General features: G+C 40.4%; 1 protein-coding gene across 1 annotated transcript in view; it reads right to left on the bottom strand.

The window, feature by feature from the left end:
* ATP8A2 (ATPase phospholipid transporting 8A2) overlaps nt 1–20,022 on the bottom strand; it is a 309,064-nt gene that overhangs the window by 267,113 nt on the left and 21,929 nt on the right. The window contains exons 7-16 of the mRNA XM_054188764.1: nt 19,671–19,744; nt 16,839–16,908; nt 15,366–15,493; nt 14,257–14,368; nt 13,386–13,551; nt 10,869–10,996; nt 8,180–8,257; nt 6,063–6,151; nt 5,309–5,353; nt 3,877–3,952 (exon numbers count right to left, since the gene is read on the bottom strand). Of these exons, the coding sequence (XP_054044739.1) occupies nt 3,877–3,952; nt 5,309–5,353; nt 6,063–6,151; nt 8,180–8,257; nt 10,869–10,996; nt 13,386–13,551; nt 14,257–14,368; nt 15,366–15,493; nt 16,839–16,908; nt 19,671–19,744 (966 nt within the window). The remainder of the gene's footprint in view (nt 1–3,876; nt 3,953–5,308; nt 5,354–6,062; nt 6,152–8,179; nt 8,258–10,868; nt 10,997–13,385; nt 13,552–14,256; nt 14,369–15,365; nt 15,494–16,838; nt 16,909–19,670; nt 19,745–20,022) is intronic.

Raw genomic sequence — 20,022 nt, forward strand, 5'->3', positions numbered from 1 at the left:
GGCACAGACTCAAAGAATGCATTAACCAGCATTTGAGTATCAACGGAGTTAAATACAAGTTTATCTTGTCCAAAGCCACTGAAATGTGACCTATAATTAAAGATACCAGCTTGTACTTGAGCAAAAGAACAGTACTGAAGTCCCATGCACAGTGAAGAAGAGTAAAAGATACTTCTTGTCAACCTACAACAATTTAATTGAGCTTTAAAAAGATGTTTAGACTATTTTCCTAGAATCATAGAATCCTTCAGGTTGAAAGAGACCCTTGGGATCATCGAGTCCAACCATCAAGCCCACTCTACAAAGTTCTCCCCTACACCATATCCCCTAACACCACATCTAAATGATTCAAACACATTCAGGGATGGTGACTCCACCACCTCCCCGGGCAGCCTATTCCAGTGTCTGACCACTCTTTCTGTGAAGAATTTTTTCCTAATGTCCAGTCTAAACCTACCCTGCTGCAGCTTGAAGCCATTCCCTCTTGTTCTAATGCTAATCACCTGTGAGAAGAGGTAACTTCAGGCAACAGTTACTTTCTGAACTAAGGCCTCCCAGAGGTTCTCACCACCTGAATGTATTTTCCCCACTAGACTTTAAATTACACTTTTTCATCCCAGTAAGTAGTAATATGCTTTTCTTGTTCTGCTTTCCCTGAGGAATTAAGAATCAGCTGATGTAGCAGGCATTTCAACAATGCCTGATGGGATACAAGCCTCAGTTCCCACACACTTCATGAAAACAGGCAGACACATTGGAGAGAGCTAAATGAACACTTTCACTGAGTTAAGAGCTCAACTTGAGCACAAGAGTTACCTGTTCTGCCTGGCCAGCTGCTAACCTACTTGTCACACATACTCACTGAATCAATTCATGCATCTGCAGCTGTACCACATCCTTGCTGCTTCTTGCCCAACTGGTTATTTGGGGGCCAGAGAAGAAAAGTTCATATGTGAATTGGAATTAGAAGAGGAAGTTTAAAAAGAATCCAGGGAGACGGAGGAGTCTGGGATGAGATCCAAGTTTATCAGTTCTTTCACTTCTTGACTCCTTCCCTGCAATCACTTAATCAGGGTAAAAAATAACCCCACACCAAAGAGGCTTGCATCTCCATGATGAGTTTATTTACAGCACATGTGCAACAGGATAACAGTTGCACAGGATAACTATTAACACTAGGATAAAGACAGTCTAGCATATTCACCAAACTTCCTTTTAAGCTTTTGGAAGTAACTTATCTTTTCTTATTCTAATAGGAGTTTACAGTGTTTTCCCTATAGAAACAAGCCAGCATTATACTCTTGTCTCTGCTGCACAGTTCATCCAACAGAAGCTGTTACAAAGAAAAAGCATAGGCAGACAAACCTAGGTACTTTCTTCCACATTAGAATCCTAGAGAACCCAATAGGGACCTCCACATGTTTTACAAGACAAGTTATTTCTCCTTGGAACATTTCCTACAGGGCAATAATTCTTTGCCTGTTACTCAAAAGTGGACTTGGCCATCAGTCAGTCCATACACACCAGTGGCCCAGAAGAGCCATGAAATTTAGAGGCAATGCAGGATGCTAAAAATCTTCCTAGCAGATGGAAGACAGTCTCATGAGGACAAGCACATTATTTTTTATTTTCAACCTGGAAAGAAAATTACTTGGCACCGAGACAGCTCTAAACTAAAACTTGGGACCAGATTGAAAAAAATAAAGTCTTCAAGATCAGAGCAATAAGCACTTACTGAGCGTTTGTAAGACAGAGCACACTGACAGCTTCAGCTGCAAAAGGGCAAATGTTTAAAACACATTCGTTGCCCAGCAGAGTACAGCACCATCTGACCCCACATGGCAGCTTGCACTAGAACACTTCTGTTTTATCACCTCACTTCACTAAATGAGTGGAGACCGTCAGACATCTGTAAATGGCATCCACAGCTATTTACTAGCTATGAAAACTAAGACACTAAGGAGTTTTAGGTAGAAGAAAGCAGTTTATGCACTTTAAATAGCTGATGTAATGCAAAATGCTAGTGGGCTAGAAACACACAATTCTTCCCTCTCCCACTACCCTGGAATCCAGCCTCATCTCACTGATGCAGTTTGACAAATGGATCTGAACGTCCTAAGCAAACTGTCACAGATAGTCCTTGCATTCCTGTGTCTTGTGCTAAATCACCACATGTCAGTGGGTGGCATCCATCCCTCCAGTACTGTCAGGCTTCAAAAGATACCTTTGGCCCAACAAGGTACACCTTATCAGCCAGAACTTTCCCCCATCGATTGTCTGAGGGCCAAGTTCACACAGCGTGCTCAGCCCAAGAGTCAGCTGTGCAATGACAACAATACCTATCTGTTCAAGATGCCAGCTAAAAGGAAACCTGACTCGTAAGTGTTCAGCACGTAACAAAGACTTCTACGTGAGCTGTCTAAACTAAGTGACACCTAAGGAAGCTACCAAAATCCTTTATTTGCCTGCTACAACAGCAAATATTCCTTCTATCGCCCAAAGTAGAAGCTCTATCCAGAGAACATTAAGACATTAGAGATATCCCAAAGTTAAGGGGCCATCTCAAGGCTAGATGAGAAACACCATCTCACAGCCCATTTGATATCTGTCCCTTCTGCTGAGTCTACTAAAACATACCAAAGCACTTTTTTGTATAGATGCCTAAAGCAACAGCCACTGAGGAAAAGCTTAAACAAACTTTATCTGTAGCCTGCACCTAAACCAGTACCCCTCCTTCCAGAATAAGCACCTGAAGTCAGCAACTGTAGCCGCATATAAACAAGCAGAACACAAAAGAACAGGAGGCAGCCCAAATCTTGGCTGCAAGTGATGTGCAGTGGGAAGTCCTTCCAGTGCAGATGGTTACAAAAGCCACATAGGAAGCCAGTACATTGTCCTGGGAGGGCCACCATCCTGAAGGGTAGAGTACAGGAGCCATCTTCAGGCTCTACCACCCTGAGGAATATGTAGTGACATACAAAGTAATTAAATACTCCTTCAGGCATTTACACCACGCTGCATTTCCACTTCTTAAGTACTGTAAAGAATAACAGAAAGCAAAGTTTTGCTGCACACAGACAGTATGTTCTAACTATATTTTAGATGCTCATACTAAACCAGCCAAGCTACAGAAGTTACACTGTCTACAGAGAGCAGTCAGCTAATTGAGTCTGTCATTTCTATTAGCACTTGCCAATGCCCAGATCCCCTTCTGTGAGACAGCTTCTGCAGAATAGAAGGGTCATGTTTTTCCACAATCGACTTAGGTGTCTGCTCCCCAGTCACACTTCACAGCTGCATGGTTTCTGAATAAGTAAACACCTGACACTCTCCTAAGGAACAGATCCCTTTAGGATACAACCAGTTAGGCTAAGATTCCTAATCACTAAATCTCAGGCTAAGCTTAAACTTGCAATTAATTCTCTTCTCTTACATCCTTTATGCAATTGGAATTCCCAATGTTTGCAGTATTTAAAGCAGGTCCCCACACCAGAGCCACCTTGCAATGCTCTGGATTACTGTTAAAACCAGTATTTTTACAGTATGGATGTTTGAACACTCCAGTAGTTTTTCTTTTAAAGAATTACAATTTCTACCATCACTTGCTACAAGATACTCTTCTGTATACACTCGCATGTACGAAGCTGTTTTATATCTAGCTGGTACCCATATCAATGTCATTGGTTTTTATTCCAGTAGTAAGACAAGTGGGCAGGAAGGGGTTGGGGGAGCTATTTTGTTTCCTTTTTCCCCACTCTGCGCTTGCATCTGTAATTGCATGACACACCCCTAAAGCAGACTTGATCACACAAGTAGATTTGTTTAGTAGGCCTAGAACAGGGTATTTAAGAGACACGATATTCAGAGTAGACTTACATGGTCATTTTCAATGTTTTGCAGCAGTCTTGGGTCATCAAATTCACACGATTCACTGGTGGAAGGAGGTAGCTGGCTGCAGAGCAAGACAAGCATATTCAAACATAACAGTGGCACATTTCCAATCTTACTACTTCATCTATTTTGTTGTGAAATAAAGTAAAAACACAGTAAGATTCCACTGTCCTTAAGAGTATTGTGAAAAGATCATACAACTATGCAGAAAGTGCTGAAAATGAGCATAGTTTCTTTAGAATGCCAGCAAGAAACCCAAAATGGTTATGCTTGACTGGGTATTTGAATGCGTCAACAATGTGTATATTGAACATGTATTCAAGTGTCAACACACTTCCTAGGACAGATGTAGTGGAAGCAGCTTTTAAGTGTACTTGGAATATATTGATTTCAAGGTGACTTGCTTTTAAGATAGGTCAAAGATCAATATCCCTAAGCTCCCTCTCTAGTCAGCAAGTTCCACTTTGAGTTGATCCCTGGAGGATTTTAAGCTTGACGACTCCAAATTAGTACCTAGAAGAAACTCTTCCACAGAGCTAACTAGAAAAGAAGTGTACAAAAGGAGAAAAGATGGCAATGAAGGAAACAGCAACATATTGGAAGAAAAAGAGGCACCCATAGAAACCACATCTCAGCCAAAGTAGCAACATACCATATCATATCAGCTTCCTAAAAGGTGATCATAAAAACAACACGGACCAGTGGAGAAGCCTAACTTAGTTCATCAGAAAGTGGCTAAAAGCATCCGGCATATACCCGTTTCTTGGGTGGGAACTCACTTCTTACCTGTATTTGCCAAAGACATCAGCCCTCTCTGACTCTTCACCCCTTCCTGTTAATCTGAACATGCTACAGTGACACCTGCATAACACTTCTAGGTTTTCACCCCTTTCTGTAGAATGGGACAGACCCATCACCTCTATTCATTCAATCTTTGAATAAAGAAGAAGAGTGGTTCTCTTGACATGAGACACCTCCATATCAAGCTCTTTCACAGTTTAATTATTAAAACATAGCATTTTAATAGAGAAGTTACTTTTCTTTTCCTTTCCATGTTTGAACTCTGTGATTGCAAAGAATAACATTCAGTCTCTAGCTAGAAGTAAGGTTACTGTAAAGAAGGTTACTCTTAGCTTGTAACTTGGTTGTCTGCAATTATAAACGAGGATTGCATTAGCATATATCCAAGCCATCCCAGCTACTGCCTATCCCTCACCCCCTTCACCCACCATCTCCCTACACAGAAGAGAACATCCATCCCCACCCACCAGCTCTGTGTTAGGCTCTTGCTGGAAGAGCGTTTTACTCAAACACACTGCTCCCTCGGGTTTCTTCCAGTCCCAGATTAGAAAGCAGTCTTTATATAAGTCGTCCTTGCTCTGCTATACAGAACACACACATCTGAGAATATATTTACCTGAAGTCTTCTGATGAACGTTCTCTTTCCAGCTCGGGAAAGTGACTGAGGGGTAGAAAATGAAAAAAGAACATTTATTCCACTTCACAAATCAAAAAATCGGTAGAAGGCAAAGATCAATGAGTCATCACACATACAAACATATGCTGGAACCATGGGCTCAGCTGTTCATACATTCAAACCAAGTTTTCTGCCTTTTGAGGCATCTAATTTAGCTACCGTGAAATTCAAAGGTTAATTTGCACAGAGATCTTAAGACTACCCACTAAGCAAAGACAGAGATTTAGTACTGAAGATTCAAAAAGCCAAATGCTATGAAATATTGGCATGACTCAAAGAGAACAAAAAACCCAGTAAGTACATATCCCTCCCATGCAAGAAATATTTAACTTAACTACAATTACAGCTACATGGTTGTAATGAAGTCCTGGATCATCTGAAGAATTGCTACCCTTGGGCTTCATCATCTTCTCTCCGGAAAGGCCAGAGGTTGTTTAGCACTTCTGGTTTAGTTTAAATCATGATCAGATAAGTTAGGAAGCAAGTTTTCTTTACGTCATGTGAAATACTCCCCAGGTTTGCATTTCATAATTTGTGTTGCAGAACACGAAAATGAAAGCTATTAACTGAGACCACAGAGTATACTAAAATACAAATCAAAGAACAGAATGTTCAAATTCTGTTCTGATACAAAACTATGTACCATTAATAAGCACTATTAAGCTACAGAGTTCCTAAAAAAAGTCATACCTACCCATATGTCACTCCAGCAATACTACATTTCTTAAAGTTCATGATATTGCACGTTAGAGTACCCGTCTTATCAGAAAACAGGTATTTTACCTGGAAGAAAAAGAAGTCTAATTTTCAACTTGCAAAGTAACAAAACTCAATGTGGAAAACAGATTATCAGGAAAGTTTTGAGACATATGGCTCAAGCGTCAGAGTATTGGCTAATGCAAGCTTATTACTGCTTGGTTTGTCTTACTAAAGCTACAGGAAAATATTCAGTGAAGTTTAATGGCATAAGTCCTTTTTTATCTTTAAGTGTAGAAAGGCTGAAATAGCAGGTTATCAATTGCAAAGGCTCCAGTGTGGTCAGTACAGATGTACTTGCTTGTGCTGGTTGAACAGTCACCAAATCTTTCAACTGCAATAACATCAAACAACAAGACCAAAAATCAAAACAAAAACTCTCAAGATCGTTGACGAATCATTAAAATTTAACACACTGAAGAAATTCTGTGTTCCAAAGACCACCAGGAATTTGTTTAGGGTTTTCTTCCCCATAAACAGTACCACACAAGGAATATCCTAGATTAAATCCAAGCAGTGTTCTGCAGGCAAATATAAACCTGCTTTTTCTGGTATCCAGTCACGAGCAGTCCTGAAGTGCAAGAGACACAGTCAGCACTGCTCAAGATCATAATCCCTGAATGGAAACCAGTGACTTCCAGCTAGAACTTGGAGACGACTTCAACACAGCAACACAACTTCTTGGAACGTTAGCAGACTCAAGATTCCCACCTTCAGTTGGCCACAACAGACCAAAATTATTTGCAAGCTAAACTGCACACTGTTTTACCTCTGTACCAGGTAAGATTTTAAACCAGCAACAGGTAGGAAGGGATAGTGCTAACATAGGAGTTGGACAATTTCAAAAGCAGTATATTTTGCTCAGAGCTGCAAAAAGCTTTTCCTCAGTATTTGCAATTCAATTCAAGTCAGTGCACTACACTACTAGTTAAGTGATCCTTTAGCTGTGCACTACGCTGCTTCCGAACACAGCATTGGAAGTGTAGCCTGCGCAAGTTAGATGTCAAAGTGGATACCCAAATATCTGGGTAACTTCAAGCAATTAATACTTCTAGCATATAAAAATTCTAAAATGCATCTGTGAACAAGTAATTCAGTTAATGAATAAAAAAATTTCACTCTGGTTACATGGAATCACTAGTAAGCCATTTCTGAAAACAATACACGGGCCAACAATATATATTATGCCACATAATATAGTTTACTTTGGCCAAAAACACTACCATAATTTGGAGGTTAATAACCTTACATCAAAACAATTTAAATATAAACAAAATTTTAACAATCCTAAAGAAAAGGACAATCAGCTGTAGCAGGAAGAATATTGACTACCACTCTGTTGAGCAACACATAGTAATCACGTGTTTTACATACATTAACATTGCCTCCAACACTAAATTCACACAAATCATGAAGTTCACGTGGTTCAGTTGCATACCTATGACTTTGATGGTCAAGGAGAGAGCCTAGGATTCCGAATGGTACTACAAGATTCTAATGGCGAAGTTGTGTTTTCCAGTAACCTTGTTTAGGGAAGCCCTTCCATTTTGAAAAAAAATATCTCATTTGCAGAATTTAGAACAAATCCTATAGAAGACCTACAAGTTAATACACGGGTATCTTTATCTGAAAGGAAAATACAAACGCTTGAAGGAACATCGTCTAAGTTAGGACTAGAACTGCATTTTTCTGACTTGCATTTCCTATGAGGTGGTCAGAAACATGAAAAACTAAGAACGCATGCCGAGGCTATTAGCTTGCTCTTCAGCCAAGCTTAGTCCTGTACATTTTGTTCTGCTATAGACAGTCACAACCACAGAGCATCTCTTCAATACCCTTGAGAAAAAGGTCAGTTTAGAGTGAACATAACAAACAGATTCAATTTCCAAGCTTAAAACTGCCTATGGGACCTCAAATTTAACCTTCTGATATCTCATTATCCCATTAACCTGAGCCACAGGGCAACAGAAGAAAGCAGATTTGTACAGCATTCTCTCATACCTTCTATCTTCCTAAAAGATATCAAACATGACACTTAAGAAAACGTTGTCTTACCTGCCCAAGTTCCTCATTAAGGTTTGAGGTTCTCGCCATTGCAGGTGTATCTGTTTCCGGATAATACATATCTATGTCCTGAAATGAGAGCAAAATTAGACCTATGCCACGCAAATTAAACACTGACGTTTCCAGTCTTCTTTTATTCAGCTGCAACTCAGCTTGACTGATGAAGGTTCTGAGGGCTAGAGACACAAACAGCACCCAAGGCTGAATAGGGCTGCTTCCTTTCCAAAGTATACCTCCATACTACCCATACATGAGAAAAAAACCAGATTCAATTACAGGCAATTATCATTTTCTTCATGGCATCTCTAATTTAAGAATTTAGTACAGTAGGAAGAAGTTCCAACAGCCATGCTAATCATAGGTCTTCAGTTACAACGATTGTTGGTGTAACCCATGATTGGACCCATGATTGAACAGACAATTTAAGTGACTCTGAAATCAACTCCCTCTATTACTACATTTAACTGGGAGGGTTAAAAAAAAAAAACAAACAAACAGCTGCTACATGAACCAAAGCAATTTCTCAGATAAGCTAGTTAAGCACCTCCAATGCATTATAAGCAGCTCAGAACAGAAACATTAGACTGTATTTACTTGAATTTTAGAGAAGCCACTACAACTTTACTGAAAGTCCAAGGATTAGTGCATACTAAGACAAGGTATTCCTCTTGTTTTCATTCAGCTTAAGAGACATCATTACAGTATTTGTGGTCCACAACTGAAGAAAAGCACACTTTAAAGTCAAAGCTTGCAACAAAAGTGATCCCTGTATTCAAGCATGAGGCACCACCAACTCATCTCCATACAGAAATACTATGATTCATACCAGAGGTGACCTTAAGGCTATCCTCGGTATTTAAAAAAAAAACCAAACATAAAAACAAATTAAAAAACCCCCACCCTCAAACAAGTCTAGTCTTTCCCTCTGCTGTGGCTGAGAGAAGCTATAAGCTACTGAAGAGTTTTCAAAAGATATTTACTGAACATGAGTCAGCTGAGAAACTTCCTTCAACAAGAAGAGCTGAGCCTTCCTTCTCATCCTGAAAGCCTAAAATATACAAGAGTGATCATTTGCACAGGGGATCTGCCTACAACTAAATCTTTTCATTTCCTGTGGAACACAGAACTAATACAGAATAAATCCTCTGAACTTCTCCCTACCTTTCCTAGAAGTTGTATCCAAAAAGTCATCTGAAAATCTGGTAAAGAGTTCAGAGGGTTCATAAGAGTTCATAAGGGTCAGAAGGAGGATCCAGGGAACTACAGGCCTGTCAGCCTGACCTTGGTACCAGGAAAGATCATGGAGAGGATCATCTCGAGTGAGCTCTCACGGCAAGTGCAGGGCAGCCAAGGGATCAGGGACAGCCAGCATGGGTTTAGGAAGGGGAGGTCCTGCCTAACCAATCTGATCTCTTTCTATGACCATGTGACCCGCCTTCCGGATACGGGGCAGGCTGTGGACGTTGTCTGTCTGGACTTTGGTAAGGCCTTTGACACCGTCCCCCACAGCATTCTCCTGGAGAAGCTGGCGAATCATGGCATAGACAAGTGTACTCTCCGCTGGGTTAAAAACTGGCTGGATGGCCGTGCCCAGAGAGTTGTGATTAATGGGGTGAAACCCCCTTGGCGGACGGTCACCAGTGGTGTCCCTCAGGGCTCAGTTTTGGGGCCAGTTTTGTTTAATGTCTTTATCAATGATCTGGATGAGGGGATTGAGTGCACCCTCAGTAAGTCTGCAGATGGCACCAAACTAGGTGGGAGTGTTGATCTGCTTGAGGGTAGGAAGGCTCTACAGAGGGACCTGGACACGCTGGATCGATGGGCCAAGGCCAACTGTATGAGGTTTAATGAGGCCAAGTGCCGGGTCCTGCATTTCGGTCACAACAACCCCAAGCAACGCTACAGGCTTGGGGAAGAGTGGCTGGAAAGCTGCCCGGCAGAAAAGGACCTGGGGGTGCTGGTGGACGGCCAGCTTAACATGAGCCAGCAGTGTGCCCAGGTGGCCAAGGCGGCCAACAGCATTCTGGCTTGTATCAGGAATAGTGTGGCCAGCAGGAGCAGGGAAGTGATCGTGCCTCTGTACTCGGCACTGGTGAGGCCTCACCTCGAGTCCTGTGTCCAGTTCTGGGCCCCCCTGTACAAGAGGGACACTGAAGTGCTGGAGCGTGTCCAGAGGAGAGCTACCAGGCTGGTGAGGGGTCTGGAGACCAGGTCATGTGAGGAGAGGCTGAGGGAGCTGGGCATGTTTAGCTTGGAGAAGAGGAGGCTGAGGGGAGACCTCATTGCCCTCTACAACTGCCTGAAAGGAGGTTGGAGAGAGGTGGGTGTTGGCCTCTTCTCCCAAGTGAATAATGACAGGACCAGAGGAAATGGTCTGAATTTGCAGCAGGGGAGGTTTAAGTTAGATATTAGGAGGAATTACTTTACTGACAGAGTGGTCAGGCACTGGAACAGCCTGCCCAGGGAGGTGGCTGAGTCACCATCCCTAGAGGTGTTTAAGAAACGTCTAGATGTGGCACTTCAGGGCGTGCTCTAGTGGCAGAGATTGTAGGTTGTTTGGTTGGACTTGGTGATCTGAAGGGTCCTTTCCAACCATGAAGATTCTATGATTCTGGTTGTTGTTTTTTTTTTAATGTCACTTTCCAAAACTGATATTAATGCATTTATTCTTGTTACTTACCCAATTTATAAAAAGAGCCTGAGTAAACTTGACAACTTCCAGTGTCACCAGAAGGCTGATTGGAATAAGGTTGTTGTACAAGATTATAAATGTCAGCAGATTATATCCAAAGTTGACAGAGAGCATTTCTGTGGACCAAAAGACATAAGACATCAGCAGACAGAAGTCCAAGTGGTACAGTATAGGGGCAATCACCTTTCTGCAGTTGGCCTAATCAGACTTAGTAGTGCTAAAATAATCAGTGAGTGTGTTGAGGCCTAATATAAAGGGCCTTTTTAATATTGATTTCAATACTACATATATAAAACCCCCACAGAACACATGCCTCGATACAGAGCATATTATAACAGATGAACGACAAGACTGGTAAAGCTATATATTAGAGAACAGAACACTTTGTGAACATTTTTTTCTAAACCAATGGTGAGAGGTATGATATTCCAACACTATAACCCAAATTTAGAGATTTATCTGGTATGTCAACTGCCCCAATTAAGAGCCACCAATATCACTAGTAACATAACTTTACCTTTCAGAAAGTGCCTACTTGACTCAGTGAAGCTAGAGAACAAAAAATAAAGACTAAAATTTGTTCTAAAATTTGCCAGCACTGGCAGAATTGAGAAGTTACTCACACTAAAGAAGTCTGAGAACAAGTTTACTGTTAAACAGACACCTAGTAAGTGAACTAAGGCATCCTGCGTAAGCAGAAGAGCTGATATTAATGGTAACAACATTGGGCAATTTGCCCAAACAAATTTATCAGCACAACTGGTCCTCAAGCTAAGAGGAAGCATTTATAGACAGCAGGCAGGAATGGACAAGGCCCAGCAGAGACACAGGATGAAGGCTCCGGTTCATGGTGCTGCCCACAGCCTCTGTTTACATCCAAAGTCTCCACTTTTGTCTGTTCTTCACTCTTCTTGAAGCTTAGGGAAGCACTTCAGTCAGGGTGCAGAGCACCCAGCACAATGGGGTCACAGCCCACAACTAAGGGGTTTTCAGCATTACAAACAAGTTAGTAAGAAGGCAGGAGAGCAAACTAGGAGGGGACAGAAGCCAGAGAAAGTTGCTGAATCCTAATGAAGATCAGATCCTAATGAAGTTTGGACCCAGGCACCCCCTCCAACTGTCCGCACACATGAATTCCATCTCTTTGATCCATTTACAGACAGTAGAAGCACAATTGATATTTGGAAAAGGTTTTTTCCAGTACAGTCTTTATAGAAATTAGACATTTAACAAAAATTTAGTATTTACCTGCCTAGCCTGAAAATGTGTCTTTCCGATGTGTGGCAGTTACAGATGTGATAGAAATTGTGCATTCAATTTACAAAAAAGCATATATGCAGACTATGTCATCCTAGTTTATTACAGGTTGCACCTGTTTTATATTAGCACAAGTTCAGGAGTTTGTTCTATTCATCTTTTCCAATACCACCACCATCATTGGAAGGCACAAATTTAAGCTTCCTCATTAAAAAGCAAGGGGGAGGGAAGAAACTTTGAAAGTTGTCATTACCACTACAAGAAGACATTACAACTACTGAAAACCAAAGTCAAATATGAGGCACTTCCATACTCTTCCTCTTTAAATTTTTTTCATTACTATCACAATTGCAGTTCTTAAACTGCAGAAGGCATCCTTTGCCATCTGTTTGGCAATCGTCAGCAGAAAGACCACGTGCAGTTTGTGAGAATTGTTTTCACATCTGCATCACAAGATGTTTGTAACAATGCATTTTATAGCTAGCTAATGCAACCCCCTCAAGTCAGAAGTCTACTGGAGAGCAATTTATTTCATCCTTCAGTGTTTGCATAAGGCCCGTCTTTATCTGAACTAATAAATTCAAGGAGTATGAATGAAATCAAATAAAATCCCTTAATAAGCATGGTAAGAGATCAGTTTTCTCATTACAAAGTAAGGCAGAAATAAAACCTACTCTGAAAACATTATGCAATAAATACAAAATCATAACATTTAGCATTTAAAAGTTTTCTCTACAAGTGCACATCAGCATTTCTGACTGAAAAAACAGCTAGAGAAATCCTTTGCTTCTGTACGTAAGCATAAAGTTGAAGTCAGTGTCATCATACTGAGACCTTCTATCCTGCAGTCAGGTACAGTCAGACATGATACCTAAGTACATGACCTCCTATAAGAACAAATTTGTGAATGGCATCTCCACACTGCTGAAAGAATTTGCGCACCAAATATCCAAGAATGACTCTTGCCCCTCTTCTATTTCTCCCATGGGTGGTAGCCCAGTGATATTTAGCTAACCTTTAATATTTAGCTAACCTTTAGAAGGTTTTATTAACAGAAGCCTGACAGGCAAGTTCATTTATGCCAGTCCATTCTCAAAAAAACCCCAACATCGGGCGTCAAATGTTAGCAACAGGCCAGTTTTTGTGTTTGTTTCTTTGTTTCTTATTTTACACATTCATTTAGCAAAGTTAAGAGTCTGGCTAGCCCTACAGCCTGATACATCCCTAGCACACTGCCTGTGTACTCACTGTTGGAGCCAAGGTACCAGACGACTTCACCGTGTGTTCTGTTCCATAATAAGGCACCTACAGAACTCACAAGGGCCATCACCAGGAGAATACAGAACAAAACCAGGATCTGCATGTTGGTCACTTTCTCCACATTTGATCTCTTCAGAGGTGCTTTGGTTGAATTCTAAACAGCAGCAGGGGGGGGTGGAGAAAAAAAAAAAGTCTGGCAATGGCTTATATAAGAGGAAATTGCAGAGGCAAACTCAGTCTTTATTTTTAGAGTCCATTATAGAACTTGCTACTTCAACTCTATTTAGCTCAATATTGTATGCAAAGCTCCACAAGGTGGTAATAGGACCCAGTACTCCTAATGGCTCCAAAACTGACACAACATTGGAGTAAGAGAACCATTCCGTTCTGAAGACCTTGTACATTCATTTCCTGTCTGTCCATCCCACTGACCATCTGAAGAGGTGAGCAACTCATACATGTTGCTGGTCTCTCCAGGCACTCCCTGCCATTAAGGCAATACAGAGACTATAGTCTTAACCTAATTATCTCCAAGTGCTAAAATCACAGGTAGTCATTACTATCTCCTCAGCTGTTAAATCTCAGTTTTAAATGTTGTCCAGCTACCAGATAAATTCAGATAAAATAAAGTTAGTTTTGCTTACATATTGAACCGTTTTGAGACAAACTTCCGTAAGCATTTAGACATGTACACATGCAACCTCAAGTACAACAGTTCCCTTGTATTCCTCAAAGCCTCCAGGTCTTAAACAGCTACAATCAAACCATTTCATAAACTCAAGTCCAAAAGATAAGTAGAATACAGGAAGAATGACCAGCTTCTATCAGAAAATGCTCTAGATCTCCTTAAAAACTTTACCTGCATGAGTTTTGTGTCATGTCCTGTATACACAACAATACCCAAGACCCATTGAGTGTTTCTCAGTTGTGCACCTCTTAGCAAGATCTGGTCTGGACCAACAGGAACTGGGCTGCAAAGCAAGAATTACGCACATCTTTGAATTCTTGGTAAGACTTTAGGAAACTAGTTCTCCTCTGTACTTCCCCCTCAAAAAAAACCACCCAAACCACAAAAGGAGGAAAGTAATATAGTGAACTTACATTGTCCACACAACTCAAGAGAGCACTGAAATTGGTATAAGTCTAATTCCTGCTAAAGCACAGTAGAAAGAAGGTGATACAAGGGTTCTAGTTACCCCAAACTTGAGAAATTGTTGCAGCCATAAGCCTACTCTGCACTTTACCTTGGCTCACATGTTCTCTCACATCAAGGACAGAGAAGCATCACGCTTGCAAACAGACCATCCATTCCAAACACACCATAACCTCACATATGCCATTAAACAAACGTTTTGAGAAAACTGTATTACTCGTGATTTTCAAGTGGGATGGAAGTGATCATCTTCTACTCTTGCATCCGTCACTGTTCAGCTGAGTTGGTCAAGAAATACAATTTTTGTACAGGAAAATAGGTATAGCAAGATGAAACCTCTATGTTCCTACTGACCTTTCAAGTTCTATGAATTGAATTACTAAACCCAAGTTCTTTTCTTCCAAGAGGTGCAAGAGACCAAGGTCACACTGATAAAGACTACAGATTCTAGGATCATTTTTCTCTATAGATCCAAATTTGGTGCAGCCTTTGGCTCTAGCTGGAAGGGAAAGGATTCCCATTTCCCCTGTAACAAGAAGGCCCTAAAAATCACAACCACCTCTCTCACTCTTCCTTCTCCTTAGAAGTTATTTTTGATAAAAAAACCCATTAGGATTCCAAAGAAACCACCTCTCCCATAACAAGCAGAACCCTCCACAGGAAGATGGAAATATGTGATACTTGCAGATGCTCTGATTGACAACTGTTAATTATTACCCTCCTCTTCCCCAGCAAAAACATGTTGCAGACTAAAAGCACACAGGAAGTGTTTTTCCTAACGAAATGAACTTATGGCTTTGTTGTAAAGTCAATACCTTTGACCATCTAAGCGCAAGTTTCCAGTGAAATCATAAAGATGACGGTTGGGTCCTTCACATTCTATCCTTCCAGATACTTTCATCAATTCTTCTCTTGACTGGAGACTAGCAGTTTGAGACAATCCCTGCAGAAACCAATCCAAAGGAGATTCTTGTCAAAAACTGCTATTAGAAGGCAACCTAGGAAAATGGTGCTTTCTTTCAACATCTAACATAACAAAAGTAGTTAAATGTGTGAAGGTTTTCCATCAGGTTTGTTGGTGGGGGTTTTGTTTTGACTTTTTTAATGGGTATTCAATAAGTCTTTCCTACAAGGAAGATGCATTATGGACATGATCCTGCTTACCTAGGATTGCTTTAAATCCCTCTACACAAGAGAATTATATTACCTACATGATCTTTCTGTCACCAAGAGGAAAGTCCCATCCATTGTGCATAGAAGCATCCTCCGTGCTTCCAAGCATGAAGTTGTACACGTGCAGGAGGAAGAAGACGACAAGCAGTATAAAGATGCCTGGCTTTTCTCTCAAAGTATAGCTCCACTGATGCATTACTGCTGCTAAATATAGTCACTCCTAAGTGTAGTCTCTCTCTCCGGTCACTGCAACCATTATGCTCTGATCATACTCAAGGTTAATTAAACCCATCATGCAACTGTAACCTAACGGATTGCTACTCAATCTCAGAGCACATAGAACACCCCACTGCTTTTCATCTCCATTTGGTTAGAAGTGATCCTTGTTTTGCCAGATTCTTTCGCCAGATTCTTGACTGCAGCACTGCAAGCCAGAACAAGGCCTTAAAAGGCAGGAACTCAAGATCTGATCTATCGGGCTGACCCAGAGCAGTAAACCGCATTTCTGCGACAGCAGTAAACATGCAGCAAACCTACAGCTTTTTAAAGCAAATCTGTATTTCAAAATCCTAATCCAAATTCAATTTTTTTTGTAATGAAAGTGGGCAAAATTCTGAGCTATTTCTAAACACCATAATCAACAGTATTTCTTCAACAAAACTATAAATATCCAAGTAAATGCTACTACTTACCACAAAGAGAACAAATTAACTTAAACAAAAAAAGTTCATTTGAGCACTCTCCAGAGGCAAAAGCAACAGACTGGCACTTGTGACAATAGAAACTGCAGCTCTCATCACAAGCACAGCTGCCTTTTTTTTTTTTTTAAATTCAGCACTTGAATTCTACTTACTGGACCTTCAGCAAAACAAAGCCAAGGTCTGCTTGATTTGCCTTTGTGAGCTTATAATACTTCCTCCAGATCAGTTCCTTACACTTGCACATGAAGCATTGTTGTTTGGGTTTGTGTCTGTTGAAAAGGCGGCTATGGGGATATGCTTTTTCTAAAAAAAAAAGAAGTAGCACTTGTACTGTTGTAATGTAAGTTACGCTCTGCTTTGCAACTAATATTAGATACCTACGTGGAAAAAGAGGTGAAATTCAGTTTGTTTTACCTGTCGTATTTTAAGATTCGTCTCCCCATCGAGATTAGCTGTTTCAATGTAGCACATGGCTTGGGGTTCACTATAAGGAGCATAAGATTTTCAATATTAAAACTCAGTACTTTTTGTATACTAGTTTTGCATAAGATGGTCCACAATACCCTTCTTCCATGCAGTGCAGAAGACAAAAATCCATACTGTTGGTACATGACCACGAAAGATCCAGGTGAAGTACATATTTTACAGAGATGTCTTTGGATATGAACACTCTTATACAACAAATTAGGGAAAGAAGAGTCTAAATCTGAAGGTTAATAAGAATTTAACAAGTTATGATAAAATTAGATTCCTGAAGTGGACTATTTTACATTGTAATCCATAAAATTGCTTCACATTGCAAGACCCATAGATAAGAAGTTGAGGGACTCGTGGAGGTACATCTGAAGTCACTGCTAATCAGCTTTTTTTTTGGAGAATCAGAAAAAGATACAATAACATTGCAACTGAGGGCTGTGAACTGCATCTTCCAGAGATACTTCTGCCTTTACACACAGGGACAAAAAAAAAGTCTTGTTCACATGGATGAGCTCTCCATAGGTAGCACCTGTGATAAGGAAGGGCACTTTTACCACGGATCTTTTCCTGCCCCTTAACATTTAAAACCTCTCTATGGCACTACCAAAACTGGTTTTCCTCAACTGTCCTCTCAGGCTGCTAAGGAATATCCGTTTCCTACCGGAACCCAAGTACACGCTTCTTCAGCATATCACTTTCCATGCTCTTGAGATGTTGCTATTTCTTTTCCAAAGTAGCCAATTGCTTTAACAGCAAGTGTGATTAATCAGCAGAATAGTCAGTAATAAAGGCTCCTTAGGACAAAAATTGTTATGAAACAGACACATACATTTATAACACAGTAAGAAGCCAAATTTTTCTCTCCAGATAATTTTTCTTAAAAAAGAAAGGTCAGCCTGCTCTTTGTCTACTCCCATACGAGCAACTTCAATCTGATCCCAAGAAAGCCACAGATGAAGTCCAGCTTGATTCCACTTTTACTTCTGTCAAACATTTTACCCACTACAACTGAAGTGGTCAACTCAGGAGGGAGACCTCTTGCAATACAGTTCCTCTCATTTCCAATGAAGTGTGGAAGTGTTTCCATACAAAGTTGTGTTTGAATTCAAACCTTTTTTTTTTCTTCATGTAAATTTACTCTCTACATAAAATTCATTTGATGTCACCTTTCTTCTATGGGGCAAAAAAAAAAAAAGAGTCAAGAGAAAAACAACTGTTTATTTCATCTCAACAGTCAGCTCAGACACAGATAGTCAACACACACAAGCAAAAGAACCCATCCCCTCAGAGCATGCAAAGCCTTCTGGTGAACTGAGGACACTTAGTATTGCCATTTGAGAGAATCTCAGGAATAATACCAATTGTAAAGCAGAACTGCCACAGAAATTGTTATTAACTTCAAGCAAAACTTCTCCCAAATCAACATACTTTGGGTTAAATTCTCCAGTTATGTGATTATCAATAACAGCAGGTTAGTAGAATCATGTAGAACAAAAAGCTGACTCATGCAAGTTAAGAAACAGATCAGCAGGTTTTTTTAGTGTCATACATTTGAGAAGTTCTCAAGCAGAACAAATATTCCTCAATGCTGAAATGGCAAGTTATAGATGCCAATGCGTAGCCTAACTAACTGCATATTGAGGCTGACAACTGCTTAGTCAAAATTTGAGGTTTGTTTTCAAAAAATACAATATTGCATACAATGGAATGAAGATACCTCTATACTTGATCATGTGACAGTCCAAAAAGACTGAGCTTCCCCATACAGCTTTCAAAAAAAAAAATGAATCCTCCCAGAAACGGCACAGACAAGAAGGATGGAGCAGAAAATACAGCAGCTTAGAAAACAAGTTCCCTTAGAAGTTTAGTCATCTAGGAGATCTGTAACCTGGAGATCAGAGCAACCTGCAGTCACTGTTGAAAAGCATGCAGACAGAGGGAAATCATGGAGAAGAGCACGGTGTCACAAGGTTTGACTAGTAGAAAAAAAAGCATGTTCAAGAAGAGGAATGGCAATATTGTCTCTCGTTTAAGTCTCGTCTAAGTGCACAGTGGTCTTGATTTGGCCTAAACTTGTTCAACACGGTATAGAATCTAGATTAGCAGCCAAGTACCACTCAAATGCTTTTAGGAATTAATGACCAAGCTTTGTTTGTCAGTGTATCTGTATAAACAAGTTGACCCATATTTCACAAAGAAAAGCGAGCAGGACTCAACAGTTTACTGTTGCTGCCGTGCTAGGGATGGGACATATGTGCACTGTATCAAATACAAAGAGTAAACAATGAAGCCCAAAAGCTATTTTGCATGACAGTTACTAGATGCCAGCTGGGCTAGCCTTTTAGAATTATTGTTTGAAAGAGAAGACTATCCTGAGGGGCAGAAAAATATGCTGGAAGCTCAGTGGAATTAAGTGGAAGAAACTTAGGCTCCCTTAATTACATGAAGGGATCCTCAGAAGGCCATAGAGCAAATGACTGCATGAAACTTGTCTAACAGACCTTCAGTCTCCCAACAAGCTCAATCATACACTTCATGAATTAACACTATGAAGTCTTAAGGAAGCCTTCTTACTCAAGAACCTGTCTACAATGATACATGAATCATTGCCTAGTAAAGCACTGTTTTGACATTGTTGAAATTTGATTTTAGATGTGGAGAAGAGTTATTGCCATCTGATGTCTGTTTTTGTTACTTGCAAATACAGAGTTTAGAGTCCTCTGCACCTCAGTTCATCAGATACATCATTTCCACACCCATTCAGGATACCTGGAAGATATAATGATCATGTCTGCTGGAAGATGTTGCCCATTGGTGACCTTCACAATATCGCCTACTGCTACCTGTTGAGTCAGGGGCACGAGTACAGTAGCATGGAAAAGAAAAACAAAGAATTCGCTTGTCTGGAATGTTAGTTTGTTATTTTCTTTCACCCAGTCAAAAGAATAGCATCATGCACAGAACAGCTACAGGTAGCGCTTCCCAAAGTCAGAGTACTTTTCACTGCAAGTTTGGAAGTATCAAAGCCTTCCTTTTTCTGAATGCAAAGTAAATAATTCTCTATAGAAAAAAAAATATACTCAATTAGAAAGTGTGAGCTTCTGTAGCTTATTTAGCTAAG

This window comes from Rissa tridactyla, chromosome 1 (genome assembly GCF_028500815.1).
Source record: "Rissa tridactyla isolate bRisTri1 chromosome 1, bRisTri1.patW.cur.20221130, whole genome shotgun sequence".
Classification (NCBI taxonomy): Eukaryota; Metazoa; Chordata; class Aves; order Charadriiformes; family Laridae; genus Rissa; species Rissa tridactyla.